General features: G+C 41.3%; 2 protein-coding genes across 2 annotated transcripts; both read right to left on the reverse strand.

The window, feature by feature from the left end:
• Positions 1-346: 346 nt before the first annotated feature.
• On the reverse strand, positions 347-8,781 carry LOC122670770 (pectinesterase 31). The gene is made up of 6 exons (XM_043867749.1): positions 8,511-8,781; positions 8,342-8,446; positions 8,104-8,181; positions 7,718-7,905; positions 6,602-6,775; positions 347-799 (listed from the first exon to the last, which is right to left on the reverse strand). Exons 1-6 carry the CDS (start codon positions 8,751-8,753, stop codon positions 637-639), a joined length of 951 nt encoding a protein of 316 aa, XP_043723684.1. The 5' UTR covers positions 8,754-8,781; the 3' UTR covers positions 347-636.
• Positions 8,782-13,997: 5,216 nt separating this feature from the next.
• On the reverse strand, positions 13,998-15,877 carry LOC122670769 (pentatricopeptide repeat-containing protein At1g74630-like). The gene has a single exon (XM_043867748.1). The coding sequence runs from the start codon at positions 15,809-15,811 to the stop codon at positions 14,315-14,317; it is 1,497 nt and encodes a 498-aa protein (XP_043723683.1). The 5' UTR covers positions 15,812-15,877; the 3' UTR covers positions 13,998-14,314.
• Between the last annotated feature and the right edge of the window lie 108 nt (positions 15,878-15,985).

The following is a 15,985-nucleotide window of genomic DNA, read 5'->3' on the forward strand; positions in this document are numbered from 1 at the left end:
TACTAGTATATATGTGAAGTTTTAGCCTAAATGCATTCTATGACATCAAATGTGAAGTCAAGCATCTTCCAAAGAGAGAAGGGTTAATTGCAAAATCTCAACAGGAGGATTACTTAACTTTGTTAAAAGCTGGAGTAGAAATTTTAAATAAAAAGCGAAAAAAGGAAAAGGAACCTCTGATGCATAAAATTTCTTAGAGATGAAAGATAGCAAAGACATGCAGAGGTTTCCTCAGGCAGATGGTGATTGGCCCTCTTCCTGAGTGTAGTCTAATTTCCACTAAACTTTTCAAAATTATGTAATTGTGTCTATTGGATCCAATGAAGTCACAACAACCAAGTCCGAATTATCCAACACAACCCAAACATGTTACTGACAGAAGCTGTTTCAAATAGTTCACTACTGCTGAGGTACATCAGGGAACATATACATAACTTCCTAAGATCTTATCATGAAGAGTGTCCTTTCATCTATTGCCTACTACCCTGATTCATCTACTGGAAAGGCCAATTACATCTCCTGCATCTTTTAAGTCAAGCTAGTTTACCTTATTCATCTTCCATATGAGCATCTATCTGGGTTAGATCTCGGATCACCAGCTTGGGTATCTGCAAATGCAGCTACCTCCAATAATCTCTATGCAGAGTATGGTATCTTCAGGGCCATTCTTTGGGCTAGCCAAGGCCTTTCAGAATCTGGGTCAATGAAAAAGTGTTGAAGGAACTGGTCAGCTTCTTCATCCACAAGTTCCCTACACCACGTCACTCTTTTTGAGGGGCAACTACCTGGCCCAAAACACCTGCAGTTTGTTCAAGAGGAAACCATAAATAAACTTCTTAGAAACTTGGCAAGTCAGTATGGTTTCATCAGATAAAAATGGATAACTCAGTAAAATATTGACCATATTGGCTTATTTCTAGAACTTGATGCCTACATATGCAATACTCCATGATCACAATCAAGATAGAAGCTAAATCCAAAGGGTGTAAAACATAATTTTGATTGCATAAAATGATCCATCATCATGATCCAGATGAATGTGACATTTAAATTGGTTACGATCATCTAATAGGCTCAATTTTGGTTCAGAATTCCAGAGAGGGAAAATGATGTAAATCGACTGTCCAAAACCAGCCACTCCCTACACCAGCAGGAGGGTAGGTGTAATCCCTACACCAGCATAAATCATGGGATTAGGGTTAGGGATTTATTTTGCTGAAGTTGTAGTCCTAATTGGGATTCCTAATTTAGTTTTTGAATCCTAGTTAAGAATCCTAATTCTACTTTGAGTCCTAGTTTGAGTTTGATTTTTAGTTTCTTTGTTCAGCCATTGAGGCTATAAATATATTTGTAATTGCTCAATTGAGCCCATGATTGAATGAATAAAAGTTTGTTTAAAGCATTGTTGAATCCTGAGATAGTATAGATGAGAAGCCCAGGGTGAGATACCCATTCTAATCCTACCCTCTCTATCGATTTCTTCAACAAGACCAAGTTCTGCCCTAGCCGAGCTCTAAAGAAATTGATCAAAGCTGCTGGATTTTTCTCTGCAAGGTTCAAGCACTCCTTCATCCGACCAGTAGAGCAAAACCCATGGAGTCACGACTTCTTGCCTTTACCTCATCGAGAGTTCCTTACTACCAGCAAGGAAACGGGGCTGATATTAGCTTTGGTCACGAAGGAAGTGTTGACAGTAACTAGTATTACTCATCCCAAGACCATAAGGGATCTACTTGATGACTTTTCAGACCTAATACCAAACAATCTTCCTGATGAGCTGCCCCCTCTGAGACATATTCAGCGCCATTGACCTAGTGCCAGGGTCGGTACTACTAAATCTGCTCACTTATCGTCTCAGCCCTGCTGAGCACGCCGCGCTCAAGAGACAAGTACATGATCTGCTTCACAAAGGATTTATTGTTGAGAGCATGAGTCCGTGTGTTGTTCCCACACTACTCACACCAAAGAAAGATGGCATGTAGCGTATGTGTATATTGATGGTACAGCAATCAACAAAATCACTGTCATGTACAGGTTCCCTATTCCACGCCTTGACGATATGTTAGATATGCTAACTGGTGCTGCAATCTTTTCAAAGATTGACTTGAAGAGCGGATATCATTAGATTAATATCCATCCAGGAGATGAGTGGAAGACAGCATTCAAGACGAAGGATGGATTATATGAATGGAAAGTTATATCCTTTGGCCTTACAAATGCACCAAGTACTTTCATGTGTGTGATGACATAGGTACTCTGTCCATTCATTGGCAAGTTTTTGGTGGTTTACTTTGATGACATACTTTTCTACAATCACACCACCGAGGAACATCTTGATCATTTGAGGCATGTAATGAGTGTGTTGTGTGTGGGGAAACTCTTCATCAACCTCAAAAAGTGTTCCTTTATGCTGCCTAAGGTTATCTTCCTTGGGTTTATAATATCTTCAGAAGGAGTTGAAGCCGATCCGGCAAAGGTACAAAGCATAGTTGATTGGCCAGCACCACAAACCTTGACAGAGGTCAGGAGTTTCCACGGCCTAGCTTCATTCTATCAACGTTTCATTCGGAATTTCAACAGTATCATGGCACCCATTACTGAGTGCATGAAGGAAGGAAAAGGGAAATTCCATTGGACACACTGGCTGCTACCAAAGCTTTTGCCTTCATAATGCAAAAGATGACAGAGGCAGCAGTTCTATGGCTACCCAACTTTGATATTATATTTGAGGTGGCCACGGATGCATCCCATGTCGGGATTGGAGTTCTTATGCAATCAAATCATCCCATTGCTTTCTACAGTGAGAAACTTATTGATGCCAAGCCGCGCTATTCTACTTATGACTTGGAACTATATGCAGTGATCTAGATCCTAAAGCATTGGAGACACTACCTTGTAGGCAAGGAATTTATTCTATACTCGGATCATGAAGCCCTCAAAGTATCTCCATTCTCAATGATCCATATGCAACCAGGATGCTAAATGGATTGCCTATCTCCAGGAGTTCCATTTTGCTCCGAAGTACAAAGCAAGCAAAGAGAATCAGGTAGCTGATGCGTTAAGTCATAAAGTACTCACCATGTCCATCTCCACCACTCACAATGCAAGCATCGAGCATATAGAGATGAGTACACATCTGATTCTGATTTTTCGACTATTTATGCTACGTTACAGCAAGACGGAATTGATGCGAACTACTCATTACATGATAGATACCTCTTCCTGGGGACACGCCTATATATTCCTAACACTTCCCTTCAACAGCATCTCAATAGGGAACTACATGGTTGCGGTATGGGAGGACATTTTGGGGGGTCAGCAAAACGTACGCAACAGTTACTAACTTATACTTTTGGCCACATTTGCAGCGTGATGTACAGCAGGTGATACAACGTTGTTGTGCTTGTCAACTTGCTAAAGGAGATAAGCAAAACACAGACCTATATACATCTCTACCAGTGCCACATGCACCTCAGCTGCATATCAGTATGGACTTTGTCCTTGATTTACCATCTACACTGGAGCAACATGATTCTATATTTGTAGTGGTGGATAAATTTTCAAAGATGACGCACTTTATTCCATGCCGGAAGACATTTGATGCGATTCATATAGCCAAACTCTTCTTAAAAAAGGTGGTACGTATACATGGGCTGCCAGAGTCTATTGTTTCTGATTAGAGATGTGAAATTCACCAGTTATTTCCGGAAGACCCTGTGGATGAAGACGAATACAAAGCTGAAATTCTCCACAGCCTTTCATCCTCAGACCGATGGTCAGACTGAAGTGGTTAACCGCAGCCTAGGCAACCTACTCAGATGCCTTGTTCATGATCATGAGAGGGACTGGCCTTCTATCCTTGATGTTGCAGAATTTGCATATAACGGCTCCGTTAACCGTACCACTAACCATACACTTTTTGAGATCGGTTTGGGTTTGCAACCTAAACAACCTATGGACTTGATTCCCCTCCCTCCTCATGTTCTGGTTAGTGTGGAAGCTAACGAGTTTCTGAGACACATCACGAAAGTATATGCAGATGTTCGTCGCCACATTGCCATTAGCAATGATGGGTAAAAGGCAGCAGCTGATCGCCATTGTCGATATGTGGAATTCTAACCAGGTGATTTGGTGATGGTTCGAATTTCTCCTGAGCGACTTTCTTTTGGAGCCAATCACAAGCTCCATCCTCACAAAATGGATCCTTTCAAAGTGCTGCACCGCATAGGAACCAATGTCTACATGCTAGAGCTTCCTCCATCCATGAATATTAGCAATGTTTTCAATGTCACTAATCTCACACTCTATGTAGGCCACCATTCTGACGAGAGTGACACTGAGCATATTCTCCGGCTCCCACAGTTTACCACTCCTACGAATGATGTTATTGAGAATATGCTTGACAACAAGTTCACCACTATGCGAGGTGGTCGAGGTTATTACTCTTTCCTTGTCAAATGTAAGAATCGACCTAACAGTTATAGTACCTGGATTCACACCAACTTCTGGAGCGGAATGTTGGGCAGTTAGGAAGAGTAATATAGATAAGATGAGTGTAGCAGAGATGAGGATGTTGAGGAGGATGTGTGGCAAGACCAGGAGAGATAGAGTAAGGAATGATTGTATTAGAAACAAATTGGGATTTGCACCAATCCAGGACAGGCTTCGTGAGAGCCGCTTGAGGTGGTATGGTCATGTCCAACAGAGACCTATGGATGCACCGGTAAGGAAGAGTGACCAGATTCAGTTTGACGGAGCTAAAAGAGGTAGGGGCAGGCCTAAGATACTATTGGAGAAGTGGTAAGAAAGGATATGCATGCGGTAGGGCTCAATCCTAGTATGACCGTAAATAGAGTTGTTTGGAGGACTAGGACCCGTGTAACCGACCCCTCGTAGGGGAATGTTCCTGGGATGCTGTTTTGACCTTTTTTTTCCTTTACATATTTTCTATTCTTCTCTCTTTTACTTCTTGTACTTCTTTTTACTTCTCTTATTTCTTTTACTATCATAGCCTCTTCGGATCCATGTAGCCAACCCCATTTAGTTGGGATAAGGTTATGTTTGTTGTTGTATTCACACCAACTTCAAGAGCCTTGATCCGGACCTCTATGAGCACTACATGTCTTTCATCCATTTGTCAAAGACGAATGCTTTTAAGAGGGGGGGAGTTGATGTAAATCGGGTGTCCATAACCAGCCGCAGGTGTAGGGATTCTTCCCTACACCAACAGTAAGGTAGGTGTAGGGATTCCCCCTAAACCAGCATAAATCGTAGGATTAAGGTTAGGGATTTATTTAGACTTTGTTTGCTGAAGTTGTAGTCCTAATTGGGATTCCTAGTTTAGTTTTGAATCCTAGATCTACTTTGAGTCCTAGTTTGAGTGTGATTTTTCGTTTCTTTGTTCAGCCATTGAGGCTATAAATATATTTGTAATTGCTCAATTGAGCCCACGATTGAATGAATAAAAGTTTGTTTAAAGCATTGTTGAATCCTGAGATAGTATAGGTGAGAAGCCTAGGCCTGAGATACCCATTCTAATCCTACCCCCTTTCTAACGATTTCTTCAACAAGACCAAGTTCTACCCTAGCCGAGCTCTAAAGGAATTGATCAAAGCTGCTGGATTTTTCTCCGCAAGGTTCAAGCACTCCTTCATCAGACTTGGTATCATGTTTTAGCTCTTCAAGAAGGTTGCTCGATATCTGTTGAAGAAGATTCAGAACACAAAATTGATTAGGTTCTGTTTTCTCCCACTGAAGCTCGAGTTGACTGTTCTTCAAGCTTTGTGATTGCTGCAACTTCTGATCTCCATCTTCAAGTAATCAGATTGCGTTGTTCTCAGCTACATCAGTAAGCCATCATCTTCTTAATCTGATTAAAGTTGATGATTGATTGGTGACTGGTTTGTCTGAAACCCTAAACTTCTAATTTCATCCTACCTTCTAATTCTGTGATCTAGCATAACTTTACATCAGGCCATCAGAACCAGCCTAATTTGGGGGATTACTTCACAACGTTGAGACCTCCACTCAATCTAGGTTACACGCCCATCAGTTGGTTAATTTCTGATTTTGAATCCTTTTTATATTTTGGTTTATAAACCCTAATTTGGCCTACCGTTATTGGTTGGCTTGTTGCCTGGGCATTCCTATTACTAGAGTTAGCTATTTTCTAGTTGGCTCTACATTAGAAAATTAGCCTCCCATTCCAAAAGCAAAAAAAACATGGCCATGGGTCTTACCTCTAAGTGCCTAAGATTTTACTTGAAAGTGTCCATGTAAGGAAAATCAAGCTAATAAATGTTAAATCAATTCAATTGCAAATTGGAACTGTTTTAAACCAACCTTTAAAAAACTCTCAACAGAGTTCAAGCTAGCCATAACAATGAAAACTAGCAAATTATTCATCCAAGAAAAAAAAAAAAGGTCACTAAATTAAGTAACTCCAACAATGAAATGGACGCAATCAACAAGAGTAACTGGGAAAATCTAGTCCATCAACCAAGTTCCAGAATGGATGAGCTTTTGAATAACAATCGTGCACCCTGTGAACATCGTCTAGTTTTCAAACAATCTATGCAGATAACTGAGGAAATATGGATACCTGTATTCATAAAAGCAAGCACTTCTCTCATTTTCAGTTTTGTCCCAGTTGTGCCATCCAATAGGTTTAATACAAGCATCTATCCAAGTGTATGCAAAGACCACCCTTCCAAATGGCCCCCATGGCCTCCCAAGATGTGAATATGCAGTTGCACCGTTGCCAGTGATCACACACCTACATTGATTAATTTACACACCTTAGATTAGTCATCAAAGGAAAACAGAAGCAATTGTTCCCAAGTCCTGAGATGCTACAAGACAAGTAGAAAGAGGATCAAAACAAAGAAGAAACTATTCGACCTGGACATGAACTCACTTTGGGTTCAAAGTTAAGAATAGGACAAATAATTCATAAAAGCATTATGTACAAGGATTCAGAATACTGGATCTGAGATCAAATCAGTCCCTACTGATCGGATCGGAATTGGCCGGCATCAGTCCCAAAAAACCTTAGAATAAGCCCTCAGATCTTAAAACTCAGCGATTCTAGGGTTTTGGACCAAGAATCAGCTGGAATCAGGATCAATCATGGCCGATTCTGATCCGATTCAGCTGATTCGATCGGTCTGATTCCGATTTTTGAAACGGTGATTATGTTCTAACTCTAAGTTTTTGCAACACGCTCTTAGGTGAAGAATCATTTCACATTTAGTACAGCGGCCAAAAAAATAGCTCGTTCTATTCAATATCTATATGGGGCAAAGAAGAAAGTGATTCGTGTATCTACTCCAATAATACTATTGTTCTGTACCATGATAGAAAAAGATCTGGGTAAGATATGCACTTTTTTCCAAAGAAAATATTTTAAGCATAAAAAGGTGTGCATGTATCCTCAAAGTGCTTCCCATCTAGATTGCAGGAAACAGATGAATTAAAGACAGAATGACAAGAGCATCACATTGTATAGAACTTTATAAGCCGTTGTATTTTATTCCATCCATCTAGAGAATAGATTATGCTTGTGCAGTTTTGGGGGGTGGAGGAAAGAGAGATCAACGGCATCAGATTGCATTGGAATTTGACTTCCTATAACAACAATGGTAAAGAGATTCATACACTTAAGTCATTGAACCCACATGGTTAAATCAAGCAAACAGAAAAACTGGAGAGCACAAACCTCAGGAACACATAACCAGTCGACTCCTGGGAAGATTTCCTACTTTGAGCGGTTATGAATCCTGGTGACTTGCAGTGGATATGGCAATGTTCCAACAGAGCAGTGCTATTCCCAAAGATGAAGTCCACACTTCCTTCAATGTAGCAATCTTTCAAATATTGTTTTCCATAATGTAGATACAGGGTATCCTGCAGGAATATGATAAATGAAAAATTGTTACCCATGAGTTACATAAAAGTTTATAAAAAATAGCATTTCTGCAAGAAAGCCCACTCATCTTTCCTCTAGGCAAACAAATGTAAGACCATATGTTTAAAAATCAACCAAGATATTGTTAGCGGTTGGTAGTCAGTGACCTTCGGACCAAACTAAAAAGGTGGGCTTACCTGCCACCCAAGAAACCTGCAATTATAGAATGCACATCGATCAGCTGTTACTCTGAGTGCCACAGCTTGGCCTGATCCCTGTAGGAGAAAAATGGGGGAGTTTCAATTGAGGCAGATCTATGAATGTATCCATCATGAGGTAATAGATACAAATTAAACACCTGGGCTGTGATTTAAAAAAAAAAAAAAAAAAAAAAAGGGGGAAACCAAAAGGGATTGGGAGTAGAGAAAGAGTAACCTCCGGAGCAGAGTTCTCAAATGTGATATTCTCGGCAATGAAATCCTCTCCTTCGACTATGGTACTTGCACATCCAAAGGTCCCAGTTCCAATGACTCGAGACGCCTGAAATTGCCGCAATCAAGTCATTGAAGATCCAGATAGAAGGGCTTTAGGGGGGAATTGGTACCTGGTGATGGTCGATCTTGGTGGCGGTGTTGTTCCATGTGAGGATAGTGTCTTCAGGGCGCAACCCAGCAAGGGTGATGAAATTCTTGGTCTTCGGCACGTAGAGAGGCTGTTTGTAGACACCCGGTGACACCCTTATCACCGTCCGGCAATTGTTCCCCAGTGGGACCGTGTCTATCGCTTCCTGAACCGTCCGATAATCCCCGCTTCCATCCTGCGCCACCCTCACCACCCGACTCGCCATTCCTTCTTCTTCTCCTCACTGCCTTTTGCTGTCGATCTCTATGGACAACTGCGTGAATGATAAGCTGATTGGAGTATCCCAGTTGTTTTTGCTTCTTCGTTTTCTCTTTTTTGTTGATGAGATGCCCGTTTATATTGCGACAGAAAAACCGAACAGGATCTCTGGTGTGCCGATTCTTTTTCAGATCGTCTCACCCTCAAATTGTCGCCGCGTGTGTCCATGATTTCAAGAATCGGGATAAGAATTGGCCGATTCACCGATCCCGATTTCCACCAGTCGGTCCAATCCTAATCATTAATGTTTAATCGGAATTGATTGGCGATTCACATATCTTTATATTTCAAATTCATGAGCTGTTTTGGTATGATTTCTATTTCCATTCCATAGGGTCATGAATTGAAATTATAGTGTTTGGTAAGATTTTTTCACATTATTTATGTTAACTTAAAATCAAATTCATGAGCATGTGTTAATAATAAGGGTAAATGTGTCATTTGACATATTTAAAAAGAAATCACTCTATTTCACAACCACTGGACCACCCCCTTCCCAATCCCGCCACCACCACCTCCTCCTCTTTCCTGTCTCCATCCCACCACCAGCACCACCCTCTCTTAAAGAAATATAGAGAATTTATTCTTAGAAATTGAATTACCAAATAGATTTCTTATTCTTGAAATATTTCAAATTAATGCAATCAAAACAATTTCAATTTCTTGGCAAAAAATCTATTTATTGACTATTTCATGAAATCAATTTGAAATGAAATCGAAATCATACCAAATCAACCCTAAATTGGACAAATTCTTGAGTCGATTCTTGATTCCAAAGTCAATCCCATTTTCACTTCCAAATAACTTAGAATCGATAGGATTGTACTAATAACCCTGATCCCGTTTTTTAAAACCTTGTGTGTGATAAGCGTGAGCATGGATATGTTCACTCTTCATTTCATTTTGCCTTCCTCCCCACCCTAGCAACGTGGGAAACTCTGTCCCTCAAAAAATTTAGTTTGTCTTTTGTTTAATTCCTTTGAAGTCTATTCCCTTAAAAAATTGGACTAAATTTCCTTCCACCCGGTGAATGAAAAGCCATCATCGGTTCACAAACCCCTCTTAGGTTTTAAAATGTTCTTCAAAATATCCCCTTGCACACATTTGAACCCCCGCCTCGGTGAATGGGAATCCATTCATTGTGTCTAAAGGAAAACTTGATCATCAAAAATTTAATTGAAACATGAAATGTAAACAAGGGATTTTGAAGTCTAAAGTTTAACCCCATCTGACCTGGCATATGGCTAAAAATGTGTGCTCATGCAATTTTTCCTTCATAGTTGTGCCCCCTCACCCCCTTCTGGTTAGCTAGATACGTAGTTGGGCACGTTGAAAGAAGCTCAACAAGGGAAGAGTTAGAGGTACTAGCCAGTAGTACCAATAAAATTTGTTGTTTTCTTTTTTTTCTGGGTTTTTTACAATTACCCCAAAAACTTTCATATTTACTATTATTCCTCCAAAAACTTTGAAACAACTGTTACCCTCCCCTGTTGCATACTAATAACTAACTGGCCCCCACCGTTACAGATCCGTAACGGAAGGGGTTAATCGTGAGAGTGTGCCGTTGTCACAGATTTTTTAGGACCAAAATACCCTTTTGGGGTGGTAGTTATAAAAAACTTCCATCACAGATTTTTTAGGACCAAAATACCCTTTTGGGGTGGTAGTTGTAAAAAACTTCCACCCCATCATCGTCCCTTCTTCTTCATCTTCTTCTTCGTTTTCTGCTTCCTACTCACATTAACTGTACGAACCTCCAAGTCATCTATTGGAAACTCCCCCTACGACCTCCATTGAACACATAAGGGACTGGAGACAAGGAAGAAGTATCCCCATTACTCCAAGTAAGCCCGGTGAACGCATCAGATTCTTTTTCTGCCTTTATTCATGAAATTACTTCAAATAAAACTTAAGCCTTCCAAGTCTCAGTTGCAGAATAGCAAGAATACGATGATCTGAACAGAGATTTGGAGAAACAAAAAAATATATATATTTTAAGTATTGTTGTAAGAAGAAGAAAGGATTAGGAATTCGTGCAAATTTGCAGAAATAGAGAGGTTAGATTTGGGGATCTTCGATGGAAAGGCCTAGGTGGAATAGAAATTTCTTGAGATTAGAGATCAGTCCGAATCTTGGGAAAAGGAAGCAACAAAAACTGAAACCCATACAGTACTTTCCCAGAATACCATCAAGAGAATTGAACCCATTCATTAATAGGATCGGAGAACTACGACTCAGGGCAAGTAACATAATACGATCTAAGAACGTCAACAAAGAGAATTCACAACAGAAACAACACACCAATCAGATTCTGTAGCAGAGGAGTTCAAAGAAGTCCCGTTTACATAGAAAAGCATGAAATAACGGAATCAAGTAGATGGAAAAAACTTTTAGATTAACAAACCTTTGCCTTCCGGATTGCAAGTGACTCCCATGTTCATCAGATCTCCAAAACTACCTTTCTCTTTCAAATACTGGCTCAGCAGACTACAAGTCTGCGAGAAGTTGGGTTTCTTCGACAATCTCAACATCTTCCGGCCAGAAAAGCTTCCAGTTTCTGAATGATCAGACAAACTCGACATCTTTCACGGCGTAAAAAATTGAACAATAAAACAAGAAATTCTTGGAACTTTGACGAAGAATTAGATCATAATCGAGCCTTGTATCCTTTGATTGATTATGAGAACGAGCGAGCGAGCGACCTTTGAGCAGGAAGAAGGAGAAGGGATGGTGATGGGGTGGGAGTTTTTTACAATTACCACCCCAAAAGGGCATTTTGGTCTTAAAAAATCCGTGACAACGGCACACTCTCACGACTAGCCCCCACCGACCCCCTTTGTTACGGGTCTGTAACGGTGAGGGCCAATTAGTTATTAGTATGCAACAGGGAGGGTAACAGTTGTTTCAAAGTTTTGGGGGGATAATAGTAAATATGAAAGATTTTGGGATGGTAATTGTTAAAAACCCTTTTTTTTTTGGGTAGAATAAAGTTTGTTGTTTGACACACCACAAACCTGCGATCAAATCTCTCTTTTCGTTTACCCTCCATCAAATAAAACTTTCATAAAGGGGGAGAGAGAGTTTAATACATGGTGAATCATATGATTGATGTGGGATCCTAATTTCACCGCTAATCCATAGGGATGTTCTCTTATCCAATGGCTATATTGGAAAGATCAACTCTCCACATGGCATAAGATCATTTACTATGAAAACATTGGCTGGAAAAATGATCTCAATATTTCCTGTGGAGGAAAGGAAGATATCAATACTTGTCATTACATACATGCACAGCAAAGGTAAATTTTACTTACCAAAAATCCTTGTACGAAGAACTCCCTTGAAATGGTGGAAACAATTTTGATCCCTGGCAATGACATACCTATCAAAATCTTTAAAACGAATTTGGAAATGGAATGACAATCTTAAGTCTTAACAGGTCCGGAGGTTTTCACAATCCGAATAGCCGTCCATGTATCTGGATGTCGAGGAACCTAAAAGCCATTGCCAATTTCTCACTGTGAAGGAGAAACTGCTCCCTCTCCTTCTTTGTCCAACAGCACCTCTAATGTGTTTGGCACATGGCCTTCCAATTTAGCCAGCATTCTGATCCCCTCAACCATCTTGTAGATGGAATCCACGTGCTTGTGGTTCCGGCCACCTGCAACAAAGTCATGGATGACTCCGTGCACTTGGATCCAACTGTGGCTGAAGGCTCTCTCAAACCTACCATCTTGTCTCTCCTTAGAAACATCAGATATCTTTTGGCTGCTGCCCACACATTTGACAAGAGCACAAGATAGCGTGCAGCTTGGTCTGGTTCAAGCCATACCAACAACTGTTTTTTAATTTGGGTTGCAAGCTCCACATCCTTTGAATCCTGCAACCACTGAGGAGAGCACCTCATATAGCATTATCTAGTTTCATTGGAATGATCTTGATAAGCTTATGTATTTAATCCAATTGCCCTGCATGGCTCAACAGATCAACCAAGCAGCCAAAGAGCTCAATCCTTGGCTCGATGTTGACTGGTACTAATGCACTGGAAATAATGGGTCCCCTTGTCAACCCACCCTCTGGCTGCAGGCACAGGGCAACCTAATGAATGTTATCTCATCAGGTCTTATTCCTTCTACTTCCATACTTCGCATCCACAGGAAGACAGTAATTGCTTCCTCCCCAAAGCCCTGATTTGTGAAACCAGAGACCATGATTGTCCAAGAGATGGTGTTTTTATCTGGCATCTCTTTGAATACTCAGTAAGCTTCTTCAATAACTCCGTAACTTGCATACATATGAATGAATGTGGTCTTTGAATGCATGAAGCCTGGTTAAGGTATAATGTATCCACCTTCTTGTTTCTAAGCCTCCTAGTTCAGTACAAGCTAAAATGCTGCTAACAAAGCCACCTGATCCATTTCCACTTGAGTTCACTTCGTCTCGTAGAACAATGCCAGTGCCCGCTTGCATCTCCTGGTATTAGCATAGCCTGCAATCATGATTGTCCATGATACGACATTCCTTTCTGGCATCTTATCAAATATCCCCCACGCTGTCTCAACATCTCCATATCTAAAATAACCAGAAAGCAAGTAATTCCATCTCCTCAGATTCCGTTGGATCATCCTTATAAATAAAAAAAAAACCGATTCCGTTGGATCTGATAGAGACACGTCATCTCAGGTAGCTAGGGTTGTAACAAACTGTACCAACCCATGTGCACAGTTAGAGTCACGGTTAGAGTCATCACGTGGCTAGCTGGAAAGCTATCTCTTGTAATATAAATTGTAATTTGTTACATATCTAATTAATGAAATCAGGAATTCTTCAGGATCATCTTATCAAACACCTTTCCTGCTTTCACACGACCTGTGACCCTTCGGCAATAACATATGTGTTGACTAAATTCAATGCGCAAAAACATTTGAGGACAGTCCACTCGACAGAATTCTCCAATGTAGCAGCTCCCCTTCTTTCAAATAGGATGTTCTTGGACAAGCATTGAGAAGGAACAAGAAGATGAAACCATTAGATTTGGCTTCTTAACCACTAATTTGATTGTAGAGCTGGAGGGAATTCTGTGGAGTTTCACTCGACACAAAGCCTCTGATAATCTGGTTCCAGAGAATTGTGCTCCTATTCATGATTTGTTCAAAAGTCTCATGGACATGTACAAGTTGAGCAGAGAGGTGAGCAGAAAGATCAAAGCTTGGCAAGAATGTAATTTTGTTGAGAGAATCCATTTACCACTATCTGGGTTAGCTCCTTGCTGCTTTTGCAGTGCTGCAACAAAGATAACACGTGCGGTTTCTTAGCTGTAGAATTCCGACTGATCAGATTCACTTCAGCCAAGACTACGAGTAGCAAAGCAGCAACAATCTACATCAAAAGGGTTTGTCTCGGAAAGAGCTTAGTTTCACTCATCCACTGGTTGCCGCAATGAAAACAAAACCAACAGATAAGGATGTTTACTTCATAAATACAAATGGTACCTTGAGCAATGAAGAATTACGTTCCCAATCCAACCCAACTACAGCCCGGAGTCTTCTTTGCTCCCATGGCCTTCATGTTGCGCCTCAGCTCAACAGCTTCTGCACGACGACCCATGGCCACATAGATATCACAGAGGAGAATGTAGTATCCTCCTTCGTCAGGTTTCAGTTCCAATAACTTCTTCACAACTCTTTCTGCCATGTTTACATCACCATAGATCCTACAAGCACCGAGCAATGCACCCCATACAACATCATTGCTCGGTATTGGCATATCTGTGATAAGCTTGTATGCCTCTTCTAATCTCCCAGCCCGGCCTAACATATCGACCATGCATCCGTAGTGCTCTATACCAGCTTTAATCCCATAGTCACTGCACATGCTATTGAACAATCTACATCCCTCGTCAACCCAGCCCTTGTGGGTGTAGGCAATCAAGAGTGCAAGGAATGTAACGCCGTCAGGCCACACACTGGAACTTAGCATCTCACGGAACAGCACAACTGCTTCTTCGACATTCCCATGGTTTGCACAAGCAGAGACCATTGAATTCCAAGTGATCAAGCTCTTCCTCTCCATCTTGTTAAAAACCTGACGCGCACCTTCCATGCACCCACATTTAGCATACATGTCAATCAGCGCATTGCAGAGTGAAACCATCCATCCGAAACCATTCTTGTCGATGTAGCGGTGAACACCAATCCCTGCCTCCAAGTCTCCCAAATGAGTGCAGGATGAGATCACGCTCACCATGGTGACCTCATCTGGTCTCACTCCAGCATCCCTCATTTGGCCAAACAATTCTAGTGCCTCCATCGACCGCTTCGATTGGGTATAACCAGAAATCATCATAGTCCAAGAAACCACATCTCGCTTCGGCATTTGATCGAAAAGGAGGCGTGCAGCATCCAGTTCACGGGCTTTAACATTCGCAACCACCAAGCCTGACCACGACACAACATCTGGATCCAATGTCTCATCAAACACCCGACGAGCTGCATCAGGAACACCCCTCGCAGCGTAAAGATGAATCAATGCATTTTGGACGAACAAATGCGAAGAGAATCCAAACTTCAATACTAACCCATGGAGCTCGTCTGATGCCTTAATCAAAGAAAAATTCATCCTTGATCGCGCCTTGAGTAGAAAAGTAAAGGTAAACCCATCTGGGTCGACGGAATTACGTCTCATCTGGATGAAAAAGGACATAGAGTGAGAAGGGGAATGACTCTTACAGTAACCTCGAATGAGAGTGTTGTAAAAGAAGGTGTTTGGTTGGTGCATGTGAGAGAAGAGGCGGTGAGCGTAGTGTAAGTCGCCTGAAGGCGAGACGGCAGCGAACCTCAACATCTTAGCAAGGATAACAGAGTGGAGGTGGAGACCTGTCCGAATTGTGCGACCGTGGATTCGCTTGAGGTCTCGCATGGTGGTACAGCTCTCGGCCATGGAAACCAGAGCAGCTGCTAAGCCCAGGCTGGAGCTTGTTCTCCATTGCTGCGTGGACGCGTGCATTGGTTTCAGTCAACTGAAGCCATGAAACTCCCAATGTGGTGTGATGCTCCAACATAGTTTCACAGTCCCACCAATTTGGTCTTCTCCCAAATGTAATAATCAGGTCATCCATCAAAGTTATCAGATTATATGTATCAGAAGAGAGCCCACTTGTATGGATATGAAAGATTCCAA

Source organism: Telopea speciosissima, chromosome 8, assembly GCF_018873765.1.
Source record: "Telopea speciosissima isolate NSW1024214 ecotype Mountain lineage chromosome 8, Tspe_v1, whole genome shotgun sequence".
Taxonomy (NCBI): Eukaryota; Viridiplantae; Streptophyta; class Magnoliopsida; order Proteales; family Proteaceae; genus Telopea; species Telopea speciosissima.

Bases quoted from the DNA above. Each gene is read 5' to 3' on its own strand.
- LOC122670770 (XM_043867749.1), bottom strand. From the start codon at position 8,753: ATGGCGAGTCGGGTGGTGAGGGTGGCGCAGGATGGAAGCGGGGATTAT. The intron at 8,182-8,341 runs GTTACTCTTTCT...TTTCTCCTACAG, and splicing joins TTGAGAACTCTGCTCCGGAG to GGATCAGGCCAAGCTGTGGC. The intron at 6,776-7,717 runs GTTTGTGCTCTC...TAATCAATGTAG, and splicing joins ACTGGTTATGTGTTCCTGAG to GTGTGTGATCACTGGCAACG.
- LOC122670769 (XM_043867748.1), bottom strand. From the start codon at position 15,811: ATGCACGCGTCCACGCAGCAATGGAGAACAAGCTCCAGCCTGGGCTTA.